Source organism: Macadamia integrifolia, chromosome 2, assembly GCF_013358625.1.
Source record: "Macadamia integrifolia cultivar HAES 741 chromosome 2, SCU_Mint_v3, whole genome shotgun sequence".
NCBI lineage: Eukaryota > Viridiplantae > Streptophyta > Magnoliopsida > Proteales > Proteaceae > Macadamia > Macadamia integrifolia.
Window position 1 is genome coordinate 4,973,077 of NC_056558.1, and position 14,921 is coordinate 4,987,997.

At 38.8% G+C, this 14,921-nt stretch overlaps 1 protein-coding gene across 5 annotated transcripts; it reads right to left on the reverse strand.

Moving 5' to 3' along the window:
* Nucleotides 1-640: 640 nt before the first annotated feature.
* On the reverse strand, nt 641-10,688 carry LOC122067684 (cyclin-dependent kinase G-2-like). 5 transcript variants are annotated; one of them, XR_006136820.1, is made up of 9 exons: nt 8,356-10,687; nt 7,341-7,476; nt 7,168-7,256; nt 6,861-6,972; nt 6,608-6,714; nt 6,115-6,511; nt 5,861-5,939; nt 1,475-4,301; nt 641-1,395 (listed from the first exon to the last, which is right to left on the reverse strand). XR_006136820.1 is itself a non-coding variant. In XM_042631534.1 (6 exons), the coding sequence occupies exons 1-6, from the start codon at nt 10,080-10,082 to the stop codon at nt 6,412-6,414; spliced, it is 2,271 nt and encodes a 756-aa protein (XP_042487468.1). In that variant the 5' UTR covers nt 10,083-10,687; the 3' UTR covers nt 5,990-6,411. The 5 variants fall into 5 exon arrangements, 1 of the variants encoding a protein (XP_042487468.1); XR_006136813.1 differs by having other exon boundaries at nt 1,475-4,770; XR_006136817.1 differs by lacking the exons at nt 641-1,395; nt 1,475-4,301; nt 5,861-5,939 and having other exon boundaries at nt 5,990-6,256; nt 6,330-6,511.
* Nucleotides 10,689-14,921: the final 4,233 nt, after the last annotated feature.

Genomic DNA, 14,921 nt, shown 5'->3' on the forward strand with positions numbered 1-14,921 from the left:
TAAACAACAAAAGAGGATAGATACACGATAGAAACTTACGGTGAAGGGAGAGTTTTCCTAATCTAGGGTTGATTTACTCAACGGATCCAGAAGAGATCCGCACGACCCCAAGTTCTTCCCCGCCCTTCCTCCCCCCCTCCAAGCAGCCTCGATGATTTCTTTAAATCCGTTAGGTTACCTAGCACGGTTTACACGGACTTGATCCAAAGAGATAGGTTATAGTGAGAGGTCCGCCACATCCCTGCTACAAACAAGGAACTAGAACAGTCGAAGGCTTATACTTCGACGTTGGCTCCATACCAGATACAAGCCTAGAGAACCCTAATTCATGGTTTACAGATTCTCGTTCACCATGGATGCAGGTAATAAAGAAAACAAACCTTGCTTAGAAGTCATATGGACGATGCATGACTCTAGTCGAGTTTCACCAAAGGCCAAATGATTGCCTAGGCATCCAGACAATATTCGGCATCGATAGACTAGAAAACGATGGCAGCCAATATTGCCTCACATAAACACCCACCCACAATGAAGGCATGATAAAACCCTACTCTTAAAACAGTGGTTTGTAAATTGTTATGCTAGGCACAATTTCTGTAATGCGAGCCTGCATAGCTCACCAGTTAGAGCAAAAGAGGTCACTTAACATGCAAATTATTTTAACATTAGAAATAATATACCATCGAAATCTAATTTATCGGGCCCGTTTACATCAAATAAAATACCACACACTACCTTTTAAATTCCCTATAAAGTTTTATCACCTTCAGCACATAGGCTTACGAACTATCACTCTCAAAATCAAATCACAAGGACACAAAAAGTGGGGAGGTCAAGTACGTTGCCAGCTTTAGGCCTACGAATAATCACTCTTAAAATCAAATCACAAGGACACAAAAACTTGGGTGGTTAGTACGTTGCCAGCTTTCTCTGAACCAACTGTTCAACTAATGGAAAGGACTTGGATGGGAGAAATATACGACACTATAGAGAGATATTTTGGTATACCGTTAACATAGCCAGCTTTTTTTATCAGCATTTTTCCATTTTTATAATTATGACCGTGTAACGTATTTAGAAGCCCCTCTTCCTAATGGATGAAAGGAAGTCCGCCATTTTTCTTCCTAAGGCCGTTGTCGAAGTGACATGACGCGCAACTCGCATTTAATAGGAGAGGAAAACAAATCCCACAAGAAGCTTCCCTCGAACCTTCTCTAGGAATCCTTTCTCAATCTAGACTCGGTTCTTTGATTAACCTCCAGCGACTCCGAATTCATAAAGCCACATAACAACAAACCAACGATCTCCATCGTATGAGAGCACCCTCTATATTTGCACAACTGAAACGGATGAGTTCGGACAGTAGAATTCATCATTTCTTTAGATTGCAGTCACCTAACAGTGCAAGAACAACTAGTCAAAAAGCAAATTTCGGATTTTAGAGAATATTTTTGCAACTACGGAAACAGATTACCTTGAGTTAATATTGGATGGGAGCAAGTTCAGGCTAATACTGCGGTTCACAACCTGCAGATGATGAAACAGCAAACTGGCATTTGGACATTTTATTAAAGAAATCCTCGACCACAATTCCGCTACAAGGGGTCAAACAAGTACTGTCTCACAGTGACTCTTAGGCAGTAGAATCTATTAAAGTTCACAATCACCATTCCCACACCTTCCTGCAGAAAGTACTATTGAAGAACATGATTCTTTGAGAATGAAAATGGTGTGAGATACAGTGCAATCTTGCAAATTAAAAAGATGGTCCTACCCCATAAAGGCACAACCGATGATTTTCCCTCAACCCCCAAGCGACAAACCAAGGTTTCAACCACCACTACTACTAGAAAAGCCATAGAGGGACTGGAACGAGAAACCCCATCTCAAACCAGTAACATCTTCTACAAGCACAGTTTCTGTTCAAACAACCCGAAAATAATATATGGGAACAGACATTATGAAAACAACCAGAAGCAGAGCTGCAACAAACAATAGTGATCCACCAAATACAGATACGCCCAAGCATCATGTCAAAATAATTCTGGGGGGCAATGTATTGTTACAGAACAAGCTTTAAATAGATGCTTCCAAAGAGTTGGTTATAAGCTTCTTATGAGCTAAAGAAAAAGGAAAAAAGAAACACCGAGAAAACACAATTATGAAAGTAGTATAAACATTGGCTCAATTACATGCACAAACGCATACAGGTGGAGGGATGTAATACATGTATCTGAATGAACTTCAGAAATCATGAAAGTATACTTCAACAGATGTTGAGGCATTCATTCTAAATGAATATTAATTCTTCTGAAAATAATCATAATGTATATATCTGTCATTACAAATTCTTGCTTTCTTAATGTTTAATAGCTATATATAAACAACGCTAAACGTAGGAAGGTTGGAGGGACTACATTGTAAGGGGCATGATTGACTTTTTCTCCTATCATAATAGGAACGAATTTTATCAAAGTTTTTGACCAAAAACTTCATGACTCCATATGTTCTATACATAAATTGAAACATCTGTTGTAAAAGAATCAAATGGGAGACTCCTATCTTTGCTTCAACTCCAACTCCCACTCTGTGCGAGTTCCTCTCTTGAATAGAACAAAGATCGCCGACGGCATCATAATCAAACCCATTACAAGTACTCATAACTAATAGCCTGTTAGCAACAAAAGAACCGAATAGCTCCAAAGTCCAGGTATTAGTTTATCATTTTTTTAGATCTCGTCTTTAACATCTGCAGATCAAACCAGCTTTCTAAAAAACAAGTCAATCTTCAAAACAAACTGAGATATGCAACTGTTTTGATTTACACCAAGTCTCAGAGGAACTCAGTCATTCTAGACAACCAGTACATCTTGACCAAGTCTCAAAAGGCATAATTATGGAGACACAGCACCATGTCCAGAGGAGGATAGGTATAATTCTCAGGTCATGTTTCATTGTGCCTAACCACCACCATATTTTTTACCACCTTCTATATCCCCACCATCTTAAGTATCTCCCATCATCCCCCACCTTAAAACCAACCCCCTCTCCAACCAACCAAACCCCAAAAATAAAATTAAGAAAAAGAATCTTTCCTCCATTGCTCATTCATATAATTTAAATTGACTAGAGCATAATCATTAATTGTCATATATTACTTGCTATAACGCTAACAATGCTCCTGTAAAAAGCAACACAAGCATTTAGTGGCAACTCAAGCATGTCTTGTCAAGAGGGGAGTTTGATTTATTAGTTTTTTGTTAGTTTGGATCTTTAAAACTTTTGGGCCCATCTTATTACAAATAATACTACAATGTGATGGTAAACTGAAATTATTCCCATACAGGGATCCACCTCCAACATATCTTTTATAAGATCTTTTCCAACATACGTTATTGGCCGCTGTCTTAATTCCACAACTCATCTAAGACTACAAGTAAGGTAATACTGCAACTGAAAGCAAGCTTCTTTTCCAGGAAAATGGCAATTCAATTTTAGAATGTACATTTGGCAGAAATTAGTATAAGATATTTTAGCTGCTTGTCCCTTTTTTTACCTGTAGGACAACTGGTTCGATGGAAAAAAGCTCACTGTCAGTGTAAAGACACGTGTCTGAGTCTCGAGAGCAACTTTATGCTAAGACAAACAAGTGTGTCACTTTATGAGCCCAAGTAAAAAGGACTTGCACAGATTATTGACCAAACTGTTTGTCCATCTTTTATCCATAACAACAATATGTTTCGTCCAGTCATAACTGATTTAATAGGAAAATATTTTCAATATTTCACATGAAAATAAACTGATCTCAATTTAACTATTTGGAAGGAAAAAGAGAAACATGACGATCTCCCAGATACTTTGAATGCACCGTAAAGCAGTGAAGGGGGATATACAGGTAAGTTTAGAACTTTCAACATCATTGCTAAATAATACGAATATAAATTTAACTTCTTTACTTTTAATGATTTAATCAACTAACAAATAATAAAAAAAAAATCCATTCTTCAACAACAAGAACCAAATAGATCTAGAGTATCTAATTGATTCTATGACTAAGAAAAAGGTTAATGCCAAAAAAAAATCCAATCAATATTTATTCATTTTAACACATTGGTTTGTGGTTACCAAAAATGAGAAGCTCAATTGTCTTACCAAGTCCAGGAAGAACAAAACTAAGGCTGGCAATAGTACCTCTAGTGAGGAACCTCCATCTGATGAAATCATATTGTGGACCACCAAAACAAAATTGTCCTATAAACTCTTGAATGATGAATACCCTCCTCAACCTCCTTGCTCTGATACTGCAGTAACATTTGCAGACAACTGTCATGAAAGTACCAGAGCCACCGAAAATCTTGAACTTGTTCACACCACAAAGGCAAAACAAATGACAAAGGAATTGCAACAATGTAGTTCCCAAGCATTTTATCAAGAATCAGTTTATCCAAGCTCTAAAAACCAATCTAATTGAGAGAGTAGGTGCCAGGAAGCCCACAAAAGTCATATTGAAAGTTGAGGGACGATTCATAAGGACACACACGAACATCATTGATCCTTCATACATAGACAGCAAGATTGCTAACAAAATAAATGACCTTTTCCTGATGTAGGAGGGGCAGTAGTTGGATACTGACCACAAGAGCACAGCTTTGTAGCAAAATGTTACTGCTGTTCATTCAAGAGCTTCAAAGAGTTGATCAGTATGTGCATATTGCTCAGGTTAGTAACCATCAAAAGCTTCATACTTTTTTGAGGAAGCCACAACTTAAGCTGCAGATATACGGAAAAATATATTTTAATAAGCAAGTTATTTCTTTGTGACATTCAATTCATGAATCTCGCATATTTCCTTTCCACTGCAAGAATCTAATTTTCACATAGAAAAAAAAAAACATTACATAAATTCTGCGCAGATCAACTGTTCCTCCCAACCCCCTCCCCCTCTTTCAAAAACAAGAAAGAAAGATAGGAATGTCAAAATATTGAAAAGGGAAATAACAAAAGAAAAAAATCACAATTAGCGAAACCAAGGAGTTTTTTCCCCCAGGTAATGGAAAAGGCAACAAGTTGTAGGAACATTTAATTCAATTAAGAAAATAAAAACTAAAGGCAGCAGGTGATCCCACAAGGCTCAGTTTGGATTTCGAGAGTTCAAACAACAAAGAATTGATCAACTTTTATATTTAACCAGTTAATACAAATGAGCATCCAGGAATTAGACCAACACAAGTGACTGTAGAAATTCCAATGCCCACCAGGTATTGAGGTAATTCATCTCCCATAAAACAAAAGAGTTGCCTATAAATGATGGAACCTGGTCATTGCAAGTATGGAATTTTAGACCTCTTCAAATTAATGCAGGACTTGGATTGCAATCTTTAAAAACCAAGCATAATAATACTTGGGCGAATGCTGCCAATATACTATTACATTAAGTTCATTTGATCAAACATCAATTGGATAGGGTCAGCACTTAACTACCATCTTCCCTAATGAAATTACTGAGATCCTTTAGGGGTGCTATAATGGTTATACCCAAATGCCTGCACCAATACAAAAACCACTAGTTTTGGGAAAAATTAACGGGCGAGTTACTATAGCTGCTTCCAAGTATATGAAATTATAAAGTTTTACCCCTTAAATGGCCAGTAAAGAAAATCAGCCAACAGAAATTATGAGAATCCATTAGCTTTCCATTGTCTAATGATTGGAATTTATAGCACACCCACTTAATTTTCTCTACAACACTTCAAAACCATGCAAAAGATTGTGATATTTGCAATTTTGAGAGAATCCATAACGATTGAAGGCAAAAAAACCTGATCTTTGCTTTTATACATTCCACAAATTAGTAAATTACCTTGGAAGTGAAATTTTCCCATCAGTTTCTTCTGCTATGAAGAGCAAATAACGCTCCCTCCGCTTCACACCAATTGTCTCTTGCAAACACAATTTGAAGATTAAAAGAAACAGCACTGATACTCAGCAATAAATCCATAATAATATGGTATTTAGAGCCAAATTTTAAGAGATTTGTTTACAATGTGCCAATGGAAAATATGTTACATTCACAAGTTCCAAATTTAACCAGAAAAGAAAGGCATTATGCCACACCTTGCGATGAAAGCAGGGTAAAGGAAGTATGCACTTTTTTTTATGATCACCAATGCTCGAAGTGAGAGAAAATATCCTGCACCACAACTTGGTTGGTGGGAGACAAAAGAGAACATTTTTCTCCACCCAATTCATCAGAGGCCTGCTAAAGAAGAGCATCAATGGTCGTCTCACAGAGAGATTTCGCAACTTCACACTCAGTACATAATTCTCACCTAAACCACGTCCATCAGAGGTGAATGAGAGAAAAACTTAAAGATTGTAGCTCAAATGCCACTGGGCAATGTCCTTCCCCCCCTAGCCAAATAAACCTCCAGTTCCTAATTCCCCTTGTTGCAATTCCTTTCTCCTCTGCTCCTCCAACGGATCTGGGCTTTTCATAATTCGCCGTAGACGCCTGATAATCAAATCAATAAATTTAATTAAAAAAGAACTTGGAAGGGTTTTTTATTATTATTATTATTAGACTTCACAAATATCAAGATCAACATACCTGTCTTGAGCATGTTGAGCGGGAAATGTTGGCATAAAATCTTTGGATTTGGGAAGGGGAACCTCACGAAACCACTCATGGTTAAGAGCAGCTTCTGCTGTTATCCGCTGCATAGAACATGGGTAAAGCCTTAAAAATCACCACCATAGAACACAAAATTATGATAAAAGGCCACCCCAACCCCCAGGACACCCCCACAGGTTAAAAATTAAAAAGAGAGAGACAGAGAGACACACTTGCACAACAAAATTACCTTCTCTGGATCGTATGTCAGAAGTTTATTCAACAAATCAAATCCCGCATCTGATAGAATTGGAGATCCAGTGAAAGATGTGGCCGGAAATTTCTTACGGAGCATATTATACCTGAAAGAGAAACATCAATGGTTACTAAAACAAAGAAAGTACATACTGTGCAACTGAAAACTGCACCTAGGCAACCCAGAAAGCCTGAACAGAGTCACCCAAAGCTGGAAGCCTGGGAAAAGAGTGGCAAAAAATAAGAAAACAGGATATCATAGTCAACTAGAATATACAGCAGTAATACAGAAAATTACTTACCGGTGCTTAACAAAGTTGACCTTGACACCAGGCAATTTAGAAAACCCAGGCCAAATTGTCTCATTTGGCGTGCCAAGCATCTTGAAAATCTGCAATCAAGGTAAATCATAAAAAAATGATTAGCCATAAGTCAGATCTCATAGAGTAAAGTGGTTAAGAGGAACAGTAATCACCTTGTCAATCTGGTCAACCTCAGCTTTCCCAGGGAATAATGGCTCTTTAGCTAAAAGTTCAGCCATTATACAACCCAATGACCACATGTCAACAGCAGTCGAATATTGTTTAGATCCTAATAGAAGTTCAGGTGCCCTGGAGAAGGAAAAGGAAAACAGGAAACAGATATAACTATTAGATCTGTAATTAAAAGGTGAATGTAGGAGTGAATAGTGGAGACCGTGAAGTTGTGAAACCAAAAACTGCGAGATTACCTAATATAGAATTGTCCATCACCATGACACCAGAAGGTATATAAAGAAATGATTATGACATGGCATCCAACCAAAGGAGCACAACACAACCAATTAATTAATATAGAGTTAACTTAAAGAGCTTCATAAAGATTCATGATCACCAAAACACAGCAAAAAAGAAAGATGATATGAGGATGAAATCAACCAAAAACAATAATAAAGAATACAGGTATTGGGTAAGCCTCCATTCCTTATAAATCGTTACTTTTTTTCCAACATTAACCCTCAAATATCAGAACTGGGATGGAGGATGCAGAAAATCAAATAAACAAATAAAAACATTTGCAACATAGTCTACCATGTTGGTAGCTTTGTGCCAAGCAAACTTTCCAGAGTGAAACAGAAGTCACTGTCCTAAACAATAGAATTTTTTTTTATCACCTCAGTAAACATAAATAACTGCATACAATGACACTGAGAAAGCAAGCATTGCATGAAAACACGAAAATAAAACCAAAATATCAACCTCGGCGAGAAAAAGAGATAGAATTTATATTTTGATTTTAAACCAAGACAAGATTACTGAAAAACCCAGGAGAAGACCAACAATGTCATACAAAAACATGTACTCAAAGGGGCCCTAAATAGCTCATAACTCTAACCATGTTATAAAGACGGAAAGTATAAGAAAATAGAGGGACAACCAAAAGCGGACAAACCTTATGTATATCAAAAACGACTTGAATAAAAAAATGGTTTCAAATAATATGAGGCTCACCTGTACCATAGAGTAACCACCAAATGAGTATAGGGCTTCAATGGGCTCCCATATTGACGAGCCAACCCAAAATCGCAGATCTTCAATTCACCCCGGTTATTCAAAAGAAGATTCGATGTCTTCAAATCCCTATGAAGAACCCAGTTGTCATGAAGATACTTCACACCCTCCAACAGCTGTAGCATCAAGCATTTGACTTCACTTTGGCTAAAAGGCTGCTTCATCGTTTCCATCAACCCTTTAAGATCGTGTTCCATGTACTCCATCACCATAAAAATACTGTCAAGATTGCTACCTACAACAACTTCCTTAACATCCACAATAGATGGATGATGGAATGACAGAAGAATGTTTATTTCCCTCAAAGAGGTCAGTGGGAAACCTTCCCTTTCCTTCTCCATCTTCACCTTCTTCAATGCTACAATTTCCGTCGTTTTCTTATCCTTGGCTCTATATACAACACCATAAGTACCTTCATCAATCTTATTGAGTCTCTCAAATTCATCAACACTTCTACACCCCTGAAGCATGTTTATATTTCTCTGCTGCGGAATTGGAGGCTCTGGTGTTTTACGGGGATCATCTTCCTCCCCAGAATCTGTATCCAACTGGTTATCACCAACATTTTTGTGGTCATTCTCCTCATCAATGTCCATATAGTCATCATTATCCACTTCGTTTTCTCCATGTTCATCTGCAGAGGAAACACGATGTACTCCATCATTAGAGTCAGACGATTTAGCTCGAGCACCTTCAGAACCTTCTCTAGTAGGTTCCCCGAGCTCAGGGCTTGATGTCTTTGGATTTAACCTGGTGTCCAATATCTCAGACGTAGGCATCTTTTTCTTCTTCTTAGGCATGTCTTCGTCATCAGATATTTCACCTTCATCTGCAGAATTGCCTTCATCTGCCCATCGGGATGATGAAATGTTCCGTGCTGGAACAAAGTCTTCCTCTTCCAGCTGCCCCGGTTCTCTATCGTTGCTCCACTGATGCTCAGGTGGTGACGAAGATAATCCTGCTAGTGATTCAGACACAGCAGAGCCCACTGACCCAGGTGCTACTGAAGGTGCGAAGGGTGAAATCTGTGAGCTTTGAACGTCATTATGTTTGTTGGGAGAAATTTGCACAGCCCCTTCAGGAACAATATTTGGTGACTGGAGGGTGGATTTGGGCTGCAGTGGGGGAACAGTACTCGACGGAGCAATTCTGTTTTTAGAAGAATTGCTCAGCTCCTTCTCTTCTCTGTCCCACACAATTGGGGAGAACTTTCTCTTCTTTCCTTGAGGAGACCTAACACCATTTTCATTCTTTGAAACCTCTACATCCTTAACCTGCGATTCAGAAGCAACAGCACCATCAGATCCACTCCCACTTGACAACTCACCAGGTTCACGGTCTGCCATTCTAACAGGAAAACCACTTCCTCCGCGACCACTTCCACTGCTAGCTGAGTTGCTAGTGCTTGAGGAAGAATAGTAACCGCCATTTACTACTTCTCTTTCCTTAATATCCTTCTGTCTAACTCTAGTCCTATCCCTGCCATCTCTCTCCTTTACACGTTCAAACTCCCGACGGCGACTTCTTCCGCGGTCATGTTCACCTATGTGACCGCGATCATAATCTTCCTTCGTGTAATAAAAATCTCTCCTCCTGGAAACCTCAACATCAGACTCACGGTCTCGGAATTCGTTATCACGGTAGCCACCATGTCTTCCTGCCGCCATACACTCTAAAGCTTCTTCTTCCCTCGAATCAGTATTTAAAAAATATATAGAGAGAATAGAGATCGAATCGAATTGAACCTCTAGTTCCACGAAATTAAACCCCCAGAAAACCAACAAAACCCTAACAGGAAACCTGTAGAGTACAAGTCCCACCCGAAAGTGAAATCGTTTCTTGTAATACCCTAATTTCAAAAAAAATCCGACTCCAAACCCTAGAAAATCCAGACACGCATCTAATCTAGTAACAATAAGGAAAGCAACAGTATAATCAATCGGATATCTTCTCCAACTGCAACATAACAAGAAAATCTACACTTGGAGACCGGGATTAGCAGAGAGAAAGCAGATCGAGAGAGCAAACCTCGATCAATCGAATCGCTAATCAAAAAAAAATTACCAGAATATAAAATCCGATATATCCTCTCAACTTTCCTTCTTCGATACGGAACAACAATCAAAACCAGAGATGAAAAAGGCTTACCGACGATCGAAAGAAAAAAAGAGAACGGCCGGCGACGCTCCTCGAGGAAAACCCCAAATCGCAATAGATATGCGAAGTCGCACACCAGCGAAACTGTTTTGTAAACGCGGCCAGGAATGGCAACCTTCGATATAATGGTATTTTATTATGGGAAAATACGAAGAAAGTTCCTCTAGAGCCCCCGTTTGTTTAGTGGGAAGCGTGTGATGGAAACGCGTTCGGGGATTCGGTTCAAGGCAGTAATTTATAAATCGGGCGCTCCTTATGGAATCGCATTGTCCCTGATGACCTTCACGGGCTCACCGCCTCACCCTAACCTCTACATGCCAATTCTAATCTGATTCGGGTCAAAATCATCTGGATCGGAGTCGTGTTGGACTGATCCAGTTCCCAATTCGGGGTTTTTAAACCCTGGTTCGAACTTCGAAGTGAATAACGTCGATAGCAAATTGGCAATCAAAGTTACATTTTTCACCCTCGGATTGTTTGATTGGCCTTTTCCAATAGAGTGGAATAGGGGTGTCGATGGGCGGGTTGGGGTGGGTTTTCAAAACCCTAGCCCAGCCCAACCTTAGGTCAGGTTGAGGTATCTCAGTCCAAGTCCAATTCTATTGGGCTTAGTCTAACCCTAATGAACCCTAATTGGGTCGAGTATAACCTAACCACTCCAATCCAGTCTAGTACTATTGGTTACGTAAAGATTTTTGAGTAATTTACATCCCCTCCTCTGTATTTTGCTTTTATTCCAATCCCCTCCCCTGTGTTTTCAAATATTCCGCAAACCTCCCCTGTCAGATAACGATGTCAGTAGACTGTTAGTTGTTGATGTTAAAATACGATTCTACCCTTCTGCCTCGATTCTACCCTTCTGCCTTTAACAGTTTATTCGTTTTCCAACTTTACCCTTATCCCTACCCTCTAACCCCCAATATGAAACCCTCGCATTTCACTCACCCCCCATCACCACGATGACGGCGACGAAGAGACCAACTGATCTCCACCGCGACGATCATGCACTATCGACGGTGATGACGAGATCGACCGATCTCCACCGCCCTGTGATGTAAGTTTCTGCAACCAAATAATAGGACTTTTGGATCTACATTCTCACCTTGACCCAATGGATTCTCTTTTGTCATTTTCCAATATCATAATGCTTTTGTTAATTATAAAAAACACCTCAACCAAAAACAAACAAAGCACAGGGAGAGAGAGTAAAGAGACTTACTTTGAAGGATCCTGATATATGGATTGAATACCCAAGCACTTCAAAAAAAGACTTTAAAGCTTGTCCAAGGCATGGTTTTAAGTATCGGTGCGTATCGTGCCGTATCAGTAGGCATCGGCACGATACATACCGATACGATACATGAAAAATTTAAAACCCTTATGTATCGATACGTATCCTACGATACGCATCGATACGCACCGATACACCATCGATACGCACCGATACTCACCGATACGTATCGATACTCTATGAAAAATTCAAAATTGAAGTGAAATGTACGTTTCGGTATGTATCAATATGTATCGGTACGTATCGATATGTATCGGTGCGTATCGGTATGTATCAACCGATACACACCGATATGTATCGATATGGTCATAAAATGGGCAAAATGGGTAATTTTTTTGAGAAACACAATTTTTTGAGGTGTTTTTGTTTCAAAATTGCTACCAACCATTTTTCTCTCTAACTAAAGTGGAAATCAAGGTTGGGAACAAGGATTTTACATTTATGGGACAATTACAAACCTTTGATTCTTAGTGCGATACTCTCAATTTACTGTTTATGCATAATACATGTTATATATAACTTTTTTTAACTATTTTTTTATGCAAAAGTGTATAAAAAATTGTTTCCTATCCATTTATGTGCGTATCTTTAGCGTATCTTAGCGTATCTCCGATACGTGTCTTAATTTTGATCGACCGATACGACGATCGATACCAATACTTTAATCCTTGGTCCAAGGTAATAGCAAGGATTAACCAAAACAAAAGAGGTTAGTCAGTGATCGCCAAAGTACCAGTGGACAAGGAGAACAGTCATGGAAGCTCAGGTCTAGGAATGGCTACTCCACTTATGAACTTTATGTTCCTAGCCAGTCCATCTCTTCAAAAAACTGTGTTTTTGCTATTTCTTTTGGATCTTGCAAATTCCCGCCTCACGCGATCCTCATGGCCGCCTTCTCTTGCTCATATTTCCTACTCTTCCCTGAGGACCTCCACCTACAATTCCCTCTCTCTCTCTCTTCCCTGTCACGGGGAGGTGTTCCTCAAGGGTCAGTAGCTACTCTAAGTCGATAAAGGAGGAATGGAGCAAAGGGGAAGTCATCCATATTGAAGGCAGTAGTAATGACTACATGGACAATTACAACCACTTTGAATTTCTCTCTCCAAGCGCTGCGAATTCTCCTGTCAATACGCAAAGAGTATTAGCATCTTCCTACGATTCTATTTCTCTCGGAATTAGGGAGCCAGTGTACGAGGTAACTCCTCTTTCTCTCGGTCTCTCTCTCGCACTTCATCTCGCGGTGATTCAATTATGTTGCCTCAACTCTTACTGAAGATTCATATGTGTCTCTGTAAGTTGAAGGATGACGTAAAAGATCTATGTTAACATAATAATGCCTGCCTGCTTCTTTTACATTTGATGGTTTGCTGGACCATAGTGTTATCGTTTCTCTCATTTTAAATCCAAAGGCCAAAGATTTTCTTCTTATTTTTTAAAATATTTTATTCCTCTTCTACGGGATAGACTAGTGATAGTCGTTAGACTTTGGACGATACTTTCAATAGGTTTTGAAAAAAAAAATATATAAAATTGTTTGCCGCTCTCCCTTGTTGAATGTATTTTGAGAAGAGCAGTTCGTTGCAAACTGCCGCAGCCTCCAATCGCTGCACCATCCATCACTCGAGGCACTGGTTGACCCTCGTCGCTTGTCATCGATCGCTTGTCGCTGCTTCAGCCGCAATCTACTTGCAAGTAAGAAACGAAAGTGAAGATGAGTTCTTCACTCATCTTAATGGGTATAATGGTCCATTTACACTCGACAGGGTGATTTGGGTATTAAAAAAATTATTTTAAAATCTTAACGGACATAATATGACGAAATCACATTTTTTGTCAAATTTGTCAAAATACAGGGGAGATTTGCGAAATATTTGAAAACACAAGGGAGGGGGTTGGAATAAAAGCAAAATACATAGGTGGGGCATGTAAATTACTCAAGAGTTTTTCCAGACATTTCCAATAAGTACCCATTTATAATTAACATATTTATATTATTACATACTTAATATATATGGTTGGGTTGAGACCTCAACCTATATCCAACCCGCCCTGGTCTCGAGTCTTAAATTTTCAACCCTAGCCCACCCTATGGGCTTAAATCCCAGTCCAGGCCTTGTTCAAGCTCAAGGCGAGCTAGGGTAGATTTGGATTGCTTAAGTGTTTATCAACTCTAATTTGAATAGAAATCACTGAAAGTACTGAAGAGCACTAAACATCCGGTGTGAGTGGCCCAAAATGTGTAGTAGGAGTTGAACTTAGGACGTCTGAGTTTATGGCTCATACCAAGTTCATTGCTCATCAACTGCGTTACCCCCCTTCGGTTAGTTGTTTGGTTAATATATACTTTATACAAATCTTACCATTGTAATTGTAATCGTGCATTATGTGTATGTCGTATACCAAATGTTGATGCCTACGTTAATACATATCGATATGCTCCGCAGAAGATACACTCAACATGATATCGATTTATCGAAAAAATAGAATATCTTAATTGAATTGTCTATTTGATTGCCAGTAGCAACTCAACGGATTAGAGTCTTAGCAATGTCCATTATAAAATTGCAGATATTAGTTCTCTCTAATACGCAAGGCACAATCTTAACGGGTATCCCGGAGGAAAAATAAATAAAAAATAACAACAGGTACTTGTTTACGTATACAAGGTATCTCATAAGGTCGGTGACTCCATGCTTTTCTTGTGCTTCTAATAATCCAACATTATATTCTCTTTGGTACGACATTTTCTTATCGTCTATTTTTTTGTTTGTTTTCTTTCAAATCTTTCTAAGGCCTTCGAGAAAAAAAAAGAAAAGAAAAACGAAGAAGTTATTCTAAGGCCGCCGATTGCCTTGGTTGTTTTTAACTTTCGAGTCCCAACTTCTCATGACTACTACAACTTAACTTTCTGTTTATTACGCAAAATTCACACTTATTGTATTGAAATGGATGGGGTGTAGAAGTCAATTATGGTGGCCAACTTCTCACGAATACTACAACTTAACTTTCCGTTTATCCAGTAAAAATCACACTTATTGTATTGAAATGGATGGGGTGT

Bases quoted from the DNA above. Each gene is read 5' to 3' on its own strand.
- LOC122067684 (XM_042631534.1), bottom strand. From the start codon at position 10,082: ATGGCGGCAGGAAGACATGGTGGCTACCGTGATAACGAATTCCGAGAC. The intron at 7,477-8,355 runs GTGAGCCTCATA...TTCCTTCTCCAG, and splicing joins GTGGTTACTCTATGGTACAG to GGCACCTGAACTTCTATTAG. The intron at 6,715-6,860 runs GTAATTTTGTTG...TGTTCTATGCAG, and splicing joins TGACATACGATCCAGAGAAG to CGGATAACAGCAGAAGCTGC.